Here is a 15,394-nt window from a genome sequence, read left to right on the forward strand (position 1 = left end):
TATTCATTTATATTGCGCAAGTATCAACTAAAAGTTTTCAAATACGCATTACAACAAATATCCCTAAATAATGACAATATAAAATATAAATATACTAATACTAATAATGTAAGATGACTATAGACTACTTATTGGAAGTAACTATGAGCTAATAATATAAATAAAATATGCTAACTACTAATATGGTTAAAAAAACTGTTGTTATATACATATAATACAATAAATAATTAATAAGATCAGAGTTCCTAATTTAAAAATAAGTGTTATACATATTTAATTTAAATCAAAGGCTACTCTAAAAAGATATGTCTTTAGCTGTGATTTAAAAATAGTGATGCTTGCAGAGATAAAGGAAAAGAAACGCGTGAAAATGTGAAACGGAAGGAAAGAGCGTGAGGAGACGTTGTTTTTGCTTATTAAACTAAGATGACAATAGGTTTCTACGATGAGAATAGAAAGGGGAGGGGGGAGGGGGGAGGTAACAAGTCCCACCCCCATTCGGCGACGTCCTCTGCGTGAAATGTCCCTTCGCTGCTCATTCCCTCCGGAAATTACATTCCCCATATATTAATTCCCTATCCGGGACAATGAGTGGTCAGATTTTCAGTGAGGATGTTTTAATATTCAGTCTTTTGCTTTTGTTGTTTTTGTTGCTGCGAAAGGTCCCAAATGACGGCTATTTGTGGTACAGCTCGAGTAGGTGAAAGGCTCTCTATTATAGGCTTTTACACAAAGCACGAAAACACATCAATGGCAAAACAAAGCTCAGAATGACCCCCATGTGTGATATATAAAATTTTTGAGATGTTTTAGCGTGTGGTATAGCGGCGGAGAGGATTCTTGAGAGCTTCGCTGTATTTTGACGGTGAAAACACGAAGAACGAGAAAAATACTCTGCAATAGAAAGTACGACAAAACATGTAATAAGCCATTTATTACCCAACTTGTTCTGCAAACAGAGAACAACTTTCATCGGAAAAGTGTGACAGTTTTTCAGTATGCCGGATAACAGCACGGCCACGGTTTAAGTTAAGCACCAAAATCAAGTTTATAACAGTGCAATACCTGTCCTGTTCGTTGGTCCGTCACTTCCCGATAAATGTTGAAGTCTAAATAATATCCAGATCCATTAGACATGAACATGCGCAACGGAATCTTCTTTCCAGTGGGCGTGAGTCTGCAAAAAGTCACAGGAAATCGTTTTTACAATCCTTTTAACTGCCACTCATAGCGCTGTTACATGCAATGGTCACAGACTCACATCCTACCCGAGACTATGATCTTCAGTTTTCCTTTCCACCTTCCCAACCAACTCCCTCATTATCTTCCAAACGGGCGTATTACACCATCTCCCACCTGTAGTTGCATTTGCCACTCACAATCTCCCATCTCCTCCCCACGAATTTTAACCCTCACAAACCTATTACTCACCGTCTAAAAACCCCTTGAGAAATCTTATTAGCCTGGGAATTATAGTGATACAATTTACAGTTTATTGCGGCGTTACGATTTCCCCATTACTACGCAAAGACAAGACAACAAACATAGAGGAATCAAGGCCCAGAAGGTAACTTTACAAGTCCCAACACTGCCCATAAAAATCCTCTTGATAAGCAAGTTTTTGCGTTGATCTAAGAATGAAAATTCTCAAAACGACAAAGAAAATAATAACCTGTTGGCCTTTTTCTTTGTAATCTCAAGTCAATAGGCCATTTCCGAGTTCGTGTCTGCCTCCTCTTCAAAGTGAGCCTTACTGCAAAGTTTTTGTGATGATAATTAGTTCTACTTTTACATATGAATGAAAACTAATAGGCCTTATTCACGATGGCCGCCATGTTGGTTTTCAAATTGCCATGCAAATTAGCCATTTGTCATGCAAATTAGCCATGTGTTATGCTGGGGGAAAAACATTGGAAAAAAAAGCAAATTGCTGAAAATCGGTCTTTCGAAATATTGAAATAACATTGCAAAAAGTCCATTTTAGTATTTAGAGCTAAGTACCTTTTATAATAAGTTTATATCTTTTGATTGCCTTTGACATTTTGACTTTCTACTTCGTTATCTGCTCATTTTTCACTAAAAAAAACGTCGAAGTAACTTGTGTAATGATTGTATATTACTGCTTAAGGTTGTAAACATTCAATGAACGTGAAACAAATCATCTGTGTAGCTAAGATGTTCGTTATAAGCTCTCAAACTTGTGTTGTTTGCCCCCTCAGAAGTGTGTCGCTAATTTGCATGATAATAGCAAATCCAACATGGCGGCTATCGTGAATGAGGTCTATTTTCATAAGAAAAACTTCGCACTTAGACTCGCTTTGAAGAGGAGGAAGAAACTCGGAAATAGCCTATAAAGCTGACGGAAATTAAAGTTTAGGCACTGTCACAGATTTCAAGGTACACTGGAGCCCCCTCTTGAGAGCTCAGAATGAGCATTTGAATATATCTGGTATTCCGCGATCAAGGCAGAACAATGCATGAAACGGTGAGTTTCGCTCCGCTATATGGTCAGAGCAAAACAACTTAGGGACGTATCTAAAAAAACAACAAGGTTTCCTTCAGTGAGACCCTAAAATGTGAGCAAACATTCCAAAAATACTAAAATACTTCTCTGGCATTCAAACACAATCTTACCTGATCGTGACTTTGATTTCAGCCTGTAAAACGCGTAGTTTCCATAGCCTTCTTCCGTATCTCGTTACAATGTGACGAATACTTTCTTCTATCTACATCAACAAAAAGACAAACACGATTTAAAGTTAAAGCCCTGTTATTGAGATTGCGTTTTACTTTCGAACATTTTTTTAAAATTCGCAGTCAAGTACCTTTTTCACCATTTCAAGTAAATAAAAAAAAAAAGAATTCGTTATATTTTTCGTTTCGAGAAACATGTAAATAGGTGAATGCGAGGATTTAAACAAAGCTTGTGTCTAGTAATTAGTTCTTTTCGCAACTTACGTCGCAGTTGTGACGTGCGAAAAAAAGGTGGTATGAAAATTCTCGAGTACAGCATAGCACGCCAAGAACATTTCTCATTTGTTTATAGCCATAACATTATAAATTGCCAATTAAGTGGTCGTCTCGGTAAAGAGACAAATTGGGGTAGAACTTATATGATGTAACTCCTGTGGTGTGATGACCTGCTTCAGGTCTGCAGTCAGCTGACATAGTCCCAGGTCCCTGCCATATAACACTGTGTGAATAGACCTCTTTTGATATATTAAAATTCAGTCTTAAACAAAAGGCACCATCTCGAGGCGCTGGGGAATATATAGAAGGATTTGTATGAGTTTATTTCCAAAGCCTCGAGATGGTGCCTTTTGTTTAGGACTGAATTTTTATATATCGAAAGTGAGCTATTTATTAATCTTCGTGTATTTTGTTACCTGCACTTGCTAATTACGAAAGCATTAAAGTAAACGTACGTGTTTCTCGTTATTTGTAAGCCTGTTCTTAACGGAACTACCAGAACTCCTGAGGCATGGCTTTTCCTCCAAAAAAATCGCTAGAGCGGTTCAAGGAGAATTTTCGCAGGAGTGAAAAATGCAACAATCACTATGCGTGAGCTGAGTTCATCTGTAACGTACCCTGTTTGGTTCTATGATGACACATGGAACAAAATGAAGGAAAATGTGATTGCAGTCTGTTCTCTTGACCTAAACAAAAAAAACCCATCAAATTATTAAAAGGATACTAGCAGATGTAGTACTTGAAAAACAGTGGTAATTGGTTACTATGAACGGTCATTTATGATCAAGAACTTCACAAAGTTCACGAATTGTTATTTAAGATTGAGAGACTATTGCCCGACTAACCTTGGAAACATCGTTTCCTTGGATTGCAGTTCAAGTGGCCAAACACTTGTTTCGGAAATAAAATTTGGGCTTGGGAAGCAAAAGTGTTTCTGACACTTTTTCCCTCAAAGAAATAAGATTCGTCTCCACAACAATGTTTTGCAGTTTAACCAGACCTTATTGCGGTGGGATATGAGTCAATCAAGATCACAACATCTTTTGAATGAGCAACTTTTCAACAGACTTATACCGAAGTTAAACTCACGCTTTCTGAAAAACAAACTTCCAATTGATCCAACGACTCAAGCAGCTGGATCTCGCTTTCCTTTTCCATGTATTCAAATGACGCTTCCTACGAAAATAAATAATGCACCAAATCAGCAAGCGAAACAAGTCGGAAGAGACCGTGTAGTCTGTACAATGTGCTGGCAATGTAATTATATCGGACACTTTGTATCCTTCTTAGCGAAAGATTGGGCCGCCCTCTTGACCTCTTAAGCAAGTGCAAGGTTAGTTAGACAAAGCAGTTACTCTCATGGGAAGGGAAGGTGGCAAAGGGAATGAAGGAGGCCGTGACGGGAAATCCATGCCCACCTCTGATCAAGCATAACGACTTAGTAAACTGTTGCGCAAAAATAAGGTACCTACTTACTCTGAAAAGTCTTTCTACCATGAGCAAAGAAATCTTACGTATGCGCGGACAAATCGCAACCGAAAAAAGAAAAAAAAAGGGTCTTAGCAGAATCCTAATTACCTTGGTGATAAAGTCCGAATGTCTGACAATGCTTCTGATAAAGAATCGGTAATCTGTCACCTCTGACTGGCCTGAGATCTAACAATAACGGCAAAAAAAATAATATCTGAGAGACGAGAAAGTTTTGGGGAACCGCTGAGGTAGAAGAATAGCCCTACTGGGTTCACATTTGCTGAGATCGATTGTTCAGAGTTGGTAGTATTTATTCGTCGTGACAAGTTCTTCTTATTTGACTGAAAGGTTTGAAAATATCATACCCCTTAATCCATTCATATTAAAAACACTTATGCATGTTTAGCTGAGATTTCAAGGAGGATGACACTTCATGATGTCCAACATGGTTAGTGCGCACCTCTGAGGGAATAGGGCCTAGGATAACTTTAGCCCATAATAGACTCTATTGACTAAAACATTGCAGCCACAAGCTGAATTGCGCTTAGACTAACATACAATAACAACAAGAATAGCACCACAATCTGGAAATGTTTATGATCTATGCGCTAAGCTCACAATAAAACTCTCCTCACAAAGTTCGGCGTTGCAAAGGGGTAGCCGGGGAGTTCAAACGGATGGTGCATCCTTTGGAAGATTACAGCAATATCGTTTATTCGAGTAACATAATCACCTTCTTAGCCGAGCCGAGGTACAAATGAACATTATGATTTGTTGTTGGAACTGTCTCCAGATCAAAGTTTCTGAGGCGGTTCACTTCCAACTGATAAGCAAGAGCTGGTTCCAAATGTCGATAAATAGAATCCTCTTGAAACTGCCGGGAAAAAAAAGAAGCAAAACATAAGATTTGTCATTTCGTATGTTTTTTATAATGCACATTTTTACTTCTAGTAAATTATTTTCAAAAAAAGTTCCATTCACATATTTCAAGTCGGTCAAGCATTAAAGGAGCTTAACCAAGCACGACGACGACGACGACAATGAGAACGTTATAAAATACTATTTCCCCTTATTGCAATAATTTCGCGATTACTCGATCGGCACGGAGAGTGTGTTTCGACATACAAGGAATAAAATTGGTGTGTACGATATAAGTCCCGGTTACACGTATTCGAATTCGTTTCAAAACGCAACATTTTTTCTCGTTTTCAAAAAAATTCGCGTCCACACATAGCGTTTTTGCATCGTTTTCGCCCGTCCACGTCAAAACAGAATCCAGCCAGGCAATCCTCTACAGGCCGGCCTTAATACATTATCACAGAAATGGGTTTATCAACTGGCTTGCTATGGTAAATTGGTCTGAGTGAAAGAATATTTAGAAAGTTGACCGATATTTCGAGCGTTGGTTCTTCATCAGAGGGATTGAAAAAGGGCTGACGAAGGGTTAATTGTGCTATGACGAAGGGCTAACGCTCGAAACGGCAGCTTTCAAATTTCTTTACAGTGGTCAATTTACCATATCAATTCAGTTGATAAACCTTTTTCTTTATTTCACTTCCCCATATACGCAGCACCACAGTTTCTTTAGAAGCTAAACCCATGTTTTGTAGCACATTTTTGGCTACTCTCAGAGATCGAGGGGTCGGGGAGAAGTGCCCAGTACTGACTGAAAGCAAAAAAGGATCGTTTCGGGATTTTAGTTACTGTGGAATGCAGGATTAATAGTACTATTTGATATAATTTATCACACTATTGTATTGTTATTTGTATTATTCATGTACGTATTTTTATAAATTATCTGTGTAAGCATATATATGTATAATATACAGATGTTCATGTATGTGCGAGATACTTACATCATCTCGCGCTCGAAAAGTGAAGAACCAAGGTAACATTCCCTGTGGGACGAATATAATCTTTAGTCAGATATAATCTCAACACCATCAACCAAACAATCACTCAATAGTTAAGAACCGTCTTCGACATGTAACAGGGAAAAAAATTGCAACACGGGAACAGCCATGAACAAAGAACAACAAGAAACGTATCATTGTACAATACCTTACAGTCGCTTATCAGGTATGTAATTCTTCGGATTCCTTTGTCTTTTAAGGTCTCTTTCTGGGAAAACAAAAACGGAAGATAATAGAAAACAACGTACCATTCGGAGACCGTAGTCTAATGAACGACTGAACTCTTAATGTTACGCTTTTAAAATGTGCGGAACTAACGACGACTACGGAAGGGCGTTTAGGAAAGAAAGGGCTACAGTCACGACTACCGACTATCGTGCTGCACGTGCATACCTTAGCATTGGTCGTCAAAACAGCAAGAAAGATCGAAATTCGAGAGAACGCCTTTACGTGAACGGCAGGAACCTTGATGCTCTCTGCTCCCCAGGAAGCTGCTCAAATGGACATCCGGAGTTAACAAGCAAGACTTAAGCTAATATCAAACGAGTTCCTTCCATTTTTTTGAAAAAGGCAGATTTCGATTCAGTAGAACTGTTTGCAGTTTCCGTGAACGTGATGCTTAATCTAATCCTAAATCCACTGAGGTTTGTACCAATTAGGGTAGGGAACAATTCGCCCGCATTGTACAACATGAACGATGTGAAAGATTCGCAAACTCCTCGCGACTGCGCAAAGTTTTATTTTCAACTGACTTTAAACGTTGCCGTTGCGTAAACTCCCACATGTTCTCCCGCCTGCTGCTAATAATGACGACGATGCAATATCAATAACCACGACCAAGGTGGAGTTGAATATAATGTCCATAAAGACAATGACGATGTGATGGAGATGATAATAACTGTTTTAGTATATACGACAAATGCTGAATAAACAGCGAGCCAAAAACTACTTTATTTTTGTAAAATGTGGTCGGAAATTTCAAATCTCGCGCGCCGACTACTCGAAAGTGAATTAATATTTGGCTAATCACCTTCGAGATAGTCAATCAGCGTGAGTGGTGTTTCCTAACAATGAATACAACTTATTTTCGTGTTCATGAACAACAGTAGTTCTCTGATGGCATATTAAGACACATTTCATTATAACATCTGAAAGTTTCTTCTTGAATACTAAGTATGCCGTGTGAGCTGTAACTTCGCCATACAGCTGAAACATTCGCAGAACAAAAGTTAAATTGAGGAGAGTCTTAGCTTACAAGTGAAACGATACATTGAACGAATTCTTACCTTGGACTGAGTGAACTCGTACACCATTTTACGCTGAAGTTCAATATCTTTGGAATTCTTCTGAATTTTCAAGGCAATGTTAATGATGTGAATCGGCTCCTCTTCCTTTTTAGCTCCATGCTAAAACATGCAACAAACAAAAGCAACATTAGGGACTTTAAGATCTTCGACGGTGACGTCCACGAAAACGTCACCTCAAAATATAACTTTGCACTATCATAAGCCTTTCGCTACTTCATCTCGCTCGCGTCGTGCAATTCGAGCGAACTATCCTGAAAATAAATTGTTGGTTTGTACTCACGTGATCAACGGCCATGTTTTCAACGAAAGCAAAAGAAAACACAATAATAAAAGAGTTCAATTCCTGGAGTATAATTGGATTGGGACACCAACATGGCAGCCGTTTCTTTGTTTGGGGACACCAACACGGCGGCCTTGACGTCATGAGAAAACCGACAATTGGTACAAGCAGTGTCAATGAAAGTAAAAATAGAGAAAGAAAGATTCACATTTGTTTGCACATGTTGTCACAAGATAGTCTTTAAATGTTCAATAAAATTATTTTTGATATTGTCGTAAAAACGTCAAATTTTCGTGAATCCATGTGTTGTTATGCAGAGTATCGCACTCGCAGCACGATTTTTTTTTTCACTTTTACCTCTTTTAAACAACGATGCTATCGTTTTGTGACGTTTTCGTGGACATCGCCGTCCTAGACAGCCAACTGGCTGAGTGATGCCAACTGAGGAGCGAGGATGGCACAGTAGGTTAGTGCGCGGCCTTGGTGCAAGAGGTCCTGAGTTCGATTCCCGGATCTCACATCCTAGTTTCGACTTCTTTCCGTTCTGTGTAGCTTAAGTAGCTTTAAATTCCCGTAAAACGGAGCACTGATGACGACGGGGGAGTAAAATGAGCGCACTGTCGACCTCAGGTTTGTCAGTTGAATTACTGTTACGAGTTATCGACGCTAAATATGGTTGCTTTACCTTTACTTTTTTCCAACCCTTTTAGGTTTTGTTTGGATTATTTCCTTCAGGTTATTAAGTGCCTCAACAAAAGCTTGCCAGATAACTAGATGCATTTCCTCTATAACAAAGCGTTTTCATTTTTTTACTTACTTCTGCTCGGTTCTCCATTTCCCAAACAGGATCAAGGCCAATCCTTCGTGCCATGGGCGATGGCGATAGCTGTTCAGGGGTTGCTAGCTCAAAGCGGTTCATGATTTCATTGAAATGTCTATGCAACATTTACAAGTATGACAGGAAAAAAAATACATAATTTTCATTTACTTGAACAGCGTGGTGTGTAGGTCTCAGGGAAAGTGATCACCGCAGTTATGAAGACTTTTGAGCACATGCGAAAAAAAGAAACTGATCTATGCCGTTCAAGCCCGCAATTTATCAGGATTCTCTCGCAAGTGCTCAAGTTACTTCATAACTGCGATACTTGTGTCCAAACATGCAAGCAATGGCGAAAATGGAGGATTTGACAAAATTCTGCCAAATCCGCCACACGCTCGCCTGCTTGGCAGACGTAAGTATTTCCGGTTATCGTTGCTCTCCACCATTACGTTTCGGTAGAGAGAAACGATAACCGGAAATACATCTGCCACGCAGGCTACAGGGGCACCCAACGTCAATTTTCGGAAAATATCTGTTCGGAAGACGATTTGAGATCTAGAATTTTCGGAACATTTGCTGTAAAATTTCTTGCTTGCCTGCCTCTCCTAGGATTTTCGAAAATCTGAAAAATGGTATAATTGCCCATTTTTAACGGATTTTTACCGTAAAAAGGTCACCTAGAATTTTCGGGAACCTTTTTTTTTGGCTGAATTTTTCGAAAAGGAAAGGTTTGATCCCTATAATTTTCGGATCACTAGACTTTCAGCTAGGAAATCCGAACAGATGAAAATTTTTTTAGGGGATGAAAATAGTGCCTATATCTACCGTTTAAATACTAAAATACGTTCAACAATACTATGTTTAAGTGGTTTTGAACTATATTCTCGTTGGCTGCCCCTGAGGCTACCACACGTCCCTCTCTTGGCGAAATTTCACCAAATCCCACCATGGCGAAATTTAGCCAATCCGCCTCTTTCGTTCGGTTAGGGGTAGGGTTGGGGAAATTTTACCCATCTTTGCTGAGGCCCGTTTTAAACGTCGCATTTCACATGTGCCGAATCTAATGCAAATCAGGAAAATCTATTGTTTTCGTTCACTTGCATTAGCTTCGGCACATGTAAAATGCGACGTTTAAAATTGGCCTGAGTCGTCGCATATCTCCACTTATGTCCAGACAAATGCAGGTAATGGCGAAAATGTAGGATTTGGCGGATTTTCCCCAAATCTGCCATTTTTGCCAGAGCCTGCATTTCTGGACGTATCTCAACTGTGATGATCACTTTTACTGAGACAAACACGCTGAGTTGCAGATTTAACTAGTTGAATGGGTTCTTTGTTCAGTCTTGGTCAAAGTCGTCCGTTCACAATAAATTATGACTGAGCTGTCAGGAACCCTAGTTTGATGCTACACCTACTCTGATTTGAAGAAATATGAACATAGCTTTAAAAATTACAGTTTAAAGACCTTAAGTCTCGCAAGAGAAGCATCAAGCTATGTCTGATTGTCAACCAGGCCCGGGTTGCTCAAAGCATGGTTAGCGCTAACCAGCGTTAAATACCATGGAAACCTGTAGGTTTTGATGCCTCTTAGAGTGGTTTTCAATTGAATGTCGAAAGTAATTAGTGAATTACTTTGGTTTATGATTACTTCACTCAGTGATTGGTTCAAAGTTCTCGCGCCATTTTTTGAACCAATCAGAAGTGAAACCAAAACCAATCGTGGCTCGCGCGTGCACATTTTCCCGCGCTTTGTGTCGGCTACGTGTAATTGCTTCGAGTTTTGATTGGTTTACTGGATTGTCTCCGTCCTTTTTGATTGGCCAAAGTAATTACTTTGGTTTTGGTTTACGACACTCATTTGAAAACCGCTCTAAACAACTGTTAACGCTAATCAGGCTTCGAGCAACCGTCCCCCTAGGTCTGCAGCTGGTTGTAATGTGAACTTTCACTTTCGTTTTTTGGGAGCTCTTATGAACTTGGAGTAGCCCGCTGCCGATTTTGCGAATAGTAGGTGACTTCTTCAACGTTCCTCCGTAGGATTTTATGAACAAGGCGAGGCTGTGAGACGGGAACTTTGTGATTTGTTTCTTTTTCCCTGCTCACGAATTAAAATATGTCTCAAGACCACTTTCTTACAATAACGTATCGTTGATCCACGAACGTCTTCTCTGGTAAACCGTGCAACCGCCTGAGGCTCCTAAAAAGAGCCTGGAAACGGGAGAATCTGCCAATTATCCAGGCCTTCCGGCGTTCCTCCCAAACGCCAAAAAATAAGGAATATCGAGGAAGGTGCTCCAGGATTTCCAAAATTCCCGGAATCTTTGATGAAATGGTTATCACAGACAGCCATGTACGTAATCGAGTAACATCTCTTTAACAAACTAGTATGTTAATTCACACCTTTCAAATTCAGGCATGGAGGGGAAGGCAGCCATGACACCAGTTCTCTGACAAGGTTTTAAGGTGGGGTGTTGGTTTATAAGGTCAAACATATCCTCACTGAGACTGCGAACCTACAAAATCACAAGAGAAACATAACGTTTACACAAAGTCGTACACTCTCATGCATAAGGGGTCGCACGGCTGCAGCTTATTCCGATTCCTATGGAAAGAAATAGAGTTATTCACAAGGACGCTTTCAACGAGAACGATGGGCTCCGAAGAGTCCAAAGGCAACAACACTCCCCCCTCCCACCTCCCCCTTTTTTCTTTTCTTCCAATTTACGCTAGGCCAAACCGCCAAAAAAGAAAAACCTCGTCAGAACCCTTGTTTTAACGGAAAAGTATCAACAGCATGATTCTCATAAAATTAGAATGGCGCAATTCACGCACCCTTGGCATAGCAAGCACTGTTTTACTCGATGGAACTCTCAGGGGCAACCTAGGAAATACGAGAACAAGACAATGGTAAGATTAGCAAAATGCTGCTACTGAAAAGTCATATGATTTCTACTGAATCATTGGATGAGGATAATCGGTCTGCGACAAAAGCGGAGGTCATTTGCGGAAACCTTGCCTCATCATTTTGGATATATATGAAAAAAAAAAAACATCATACAAGACTTGTTATTACACGTTGTTTTGTGAAATCGACCGAGCAACAAAAAAAAAGCCAGTCTTACGAAGCTTAAGCACGAGAACTCTATGAAGATGGCGACCGGAAGTAAGCCGTATTCCTTTTGTAAGTTGTAGTGACACTAAAACATTTCTATTGCTTGGTATCGTTTCACGACGAAAGACGATAAAGTAAAACATCTTGGAGCGGCTACTCTCCAGGCAAGCGAAATGTTCACTTGCGGTTTCCGATCGCGGCTCAAAAACGTTTCGTCACGAGGAGCCAATTCCATGTAAAGTAATCAGTACCGTAATCATCTTTAGCGCCATTGGCCAATGATGCATTTTTCGCGCGTAAACTTTAAATTCTGAACCTGTGCTCAGTGATTTCCGATGTAGCTGTAGGATCTTAGTTCTTACCACATTCATGACCTTCAGTATAAACAGAGTAATAATGAACAACAGCAACGAATTTGAACGGTAAAGAATTTATAAATCGCTCATATATGCCGTGGACAGCGGCAATTGAAATACACGAGAACTGGAGTCTCAAAGTTGTTGTCATCGCTGAGTTGTAATTATTAAATATCCTTTCATTTTGTTGTCAGCTTAATTTTACCCTGAAACTTCTATATTAACTATAATATACAATTCAACTCAAAACTTAAAATTGCATATATTTTATAATCATTTCAGCTACCTGAACCTCGCAGCCGTTTTTTGGATGTCACGCAACGTTCCCCCAAACGATGCGTGACATCCAAAAAACGGCTGCGAGGGAGACTACCTAACTGTTTGCTGGATCACAACTGAAAGGCACACAAAAAAAATCAGGTAAGTCCTGTACCGTTACACAATTATCACACTATACCTGTTTGGATGAGCGTTAGGGAGTATAAACTGGAACTCAACTATTAAAACACTTTCGTCGAGCTGAAGAGAAAAGGATACACATTAATGAGAAAACCATAACACTTTAATATTATTGTACTTCACCACGATAAACAAACAAAACGACCGAAGTTTACTTCAACTTCTTTTCAAGTTCAGAGCAAGTTAAGCCTTGTTTTCACCAGCAACGCAAGCACAAACACAAGAAACATACGCAGACTCTGTAGCTTGTTGTTCATTAGAGCCTTTTGTTAGAACAATAGCCACTAATTAACAACAATGCGCTTGCGTATGTTGCTTGTGTTTATGCTTACGTCGCTAGTGAAAACCGGGCTTTAAAGCGCAAATTGCCGTGGTTATTGCTTCTACTTTGTATGTGAATAAAGTACACTGTACAGCAGTAATATACTCATATTTAACGAAATCCTTTCGTTACTTTTGGAGACATAAATCTAGGAGTAGTCATTGATTATGAAGTGCGATTGCTGAGAGAAAACAAAGGGAAAATGGAAACTTGCTAAAGCTCACCCTATGCAGAGGATACCAAAGATTAGAAATTGCGTTCTCCTAACGTCGAACGCAATAAACAGAAGGGTTTGCCTCCGGACGCCATAAATGCGAAACAAACTCGCTCAATTACCTTTTCATGATAAAGTGTCGTGAGTTCGTAGGCTTGGTAACTGCGCCTGATATAAACCTAGAGCATAAAAGCGTTAATGAGATTGTAATTGATGATGGGGGGGGGGGGGGGGGAAACAAGGATGTATCAAATTATATGACCACAAGTAGGACTCGAAGAAACTCGGCGGGGATGGGAGAGAAGTCGAAAAATAAAGGGACATGTATTGTGGTGGGGGTAAGGTTTATAGTAGAAATACATACATACATACATACTTTATTGACTTTCCCCAAGGGGCTTTTCAAAGACAATATTAACACAAATATATTCCTATTTACAATTAAAAGATAAAAGATAAAATTTTAAAAATTGTTAAAATATATAAGTATTAAATTACAGTTCTTTAAGTAATTTGGTCCTCAGGTGATTTTTAAAAACAGTGACTGAATCACACAGTTTAAGATTATAATCTAAAGAGTTCCATAAATTAACTATTCTATAATAAAAGGTTCTTTGGCCGCTAGCGGTTTTAAAAAGTGGAATGTTCAACAATTGAGAGTTTCTGGTGCTACGACCGCTCACCTCGGCTCGCTTTAAAAATTTTGAAGACAGATAGTCAGGGGCGTGGCCCGTCATACATTTAAAGGCCATTATAGCGCTTCGGTAATATAACTGGTTTGCCACAGGTAGCCAATTGAGCTCTTTACGAATAGGCGTAATATGGTCATATTTACGTGCGCCGCTCACAATGCGGCAGGCGAAGTTTTGCACAGCCTGCAGTTTGTTAATATTACACTTCGACGTGTTTGCCAATACATTGGAACAATAAAATAATTTACTAAAAACTAAAGAGTTGATAATCGTCAGGAGTGTACGTTTGTCAAAAACATGCTTGACGCGGTTTATTTGGCCGAGGCAGGACATGCAAGAAGAAGCCGTTTTAATTATGTGTTCATCGTAAGTTAAATTAGAATCCAAAATCACGCCCAGGTCTTTAGCAGTGTCTGAAGGCATGATGTCCTTTCCCATAAAGGGAAGGGAATGAAATTGCAATTTTGCACGCATTTGCCTGCTGCCAAATATCATTAACTTGGTTTTGCTAGGATTAAGTAACAAGAGGTTATTGGAGCACCATTCTCCTATTTTAAACAGATCGTCTTTCAAATTAGTAATTGCATCCAGGTTGTCTTTTAGTTGAAAGGAAGTAATGAGTTTCGTATCATCTACGTAACTCTGGGTGCTGCATTTCTGTGGTATCGAGGAAAGATCATTCGTATATATACTAAATAGTACTGGCCCCAAAATACTCCCTTGAGGTACACCACTGGTCACAGGCAAAGGCTCAGACAGCGTTGAGTGGATTCGTACTACTTGTTTCCTGTTGCTTAGGTAACTGCGAAACCATTGGAGAGTATGACTGGAGGTTCCGACATCTTGCAATTTTAAAATTAATGTCTCGTGATTAACACTATCAAAGGCTTTGGTCATATCTAAGAGTACAACAGCAGTTAACTTCTTTTTATCAATAGCGTTAAGAATTGTGTCGGTTGTTTCAATGACAGATGTTTCACACGAATGCCATTTCTTGTTACCGCTTTGAGTCTTTGATAGGGTGTCATTTGATTGCAGATATGAAGTGAGTTGATTATGCACAACCCTTTCGCAAACCTTAGATAAAACTGGTAGGAGTGATATGGGCCTATTGTTGTTTGCCTGTTCGTGGTCGCCGTCTTTTGGAATTGGTGTAACCTCAGCTGTTTTCCATTTTGATGGAAAAACACATGTTAGAAAGGATGCATTAACAATAGACGTGATTGTGTGAACAATTGGATTAAGACAATCTTTGATGACGCGAATCGGAATTTTGTCTATCCCAGGGGCCTTATTAGAAGGCATCATTGTTATTATACGTTCTATTTGTTTATAATCAATGGTACTCAGTGTGAACTGGTCTGAAAGGGCGTATTGTCTCGGTGTAAAATAATTCTGGTTAAGTGTTAGATTGCATTCATTAGCTAGGGATGTGATTTTGTCGACAGTACTCTGACCAACAGATACGAAGAACTGATT

At 39.4% G+C, this 15,394-nt stretch overlaps 1 protein-coding gene across 4 annotated transcripts in view; it reads right to left on the reverse strand.

Moving 5' to 3' along the window:
* LOC138042104 (acetyl-CoA carboxylase-like) overlaps positions 1-15,394 on the reverse strand; it is an 81,270-nt gene that overhangs the window by 25,775 nt on the left and 40,101 nt on the right. For all 4 annotated transcript variants that reach the window (XM_068887856.1, XM_068887858.1, XM_068887859.1 and 1 more), the window contains exons 34-47: positions 13,346-13,402; positions 12,686-12,747; positions 11,593-11,641; positions 11,161-11,273; positions 8,758-8,875; positions 7,640-7,759; positions 6,502-6,561; positions 6,297-6,338; positions 5,174-5,314; positions 4,549-4,626; positions 4,060-4,146; positions 3,588-3,656; positions 2,635-2,726; positions 1,066-1,177 (exon numbers count right to left, since the gene is read on the reverse strand). In XM_068887856.1, the coding sequence (XP_068743957.1) occupies positions 1,066-1,177; positions 2,635-2,726; positions 3,588-3,656; positions 4,060-4,146; positions 4,549-4,626; positions 5,174-5,314; positions 6,297-6,338; positions 6,502-6,561; positions 7,640-7,759; positions 8,758-8,875; positions 11,161-11,273; positions 11,593-11,641; positions 12,686-12,747; positions 13,346-13,402 (1,200 nt within the window). The remainder of the gene's footprint in view (positions 1-1,065; positions 1,178-2,634; positions 2,727-3,587; positions 3,657-4,059; positions 4,147-4,548; positions 4,627-5,173; positions 5,315-6,296; positions 6,339-6,501; positions 6,562-7,639; positions 7,760-8,757; positions 8,876-11,160; positions 11,274-11,592; positions 11,642-12,685; positions 12,748-13,345; positions 13,403-15,394) is intronic.

This window comes from Montipora capricornis, chromosome 3 (assembly GCF_036669925.1).
Source record: "Montipora capricornis isolate CH-2021 chromosome 3, ASM3666992v2, whole genome shotgun sequence".
Classification (NCBI taxonomy): Eukaryota; Metazoa; Cnidaria; class Anthozoa; order Scleractinia; family Acroporidae; genus Montipora; species Montipora capricornis.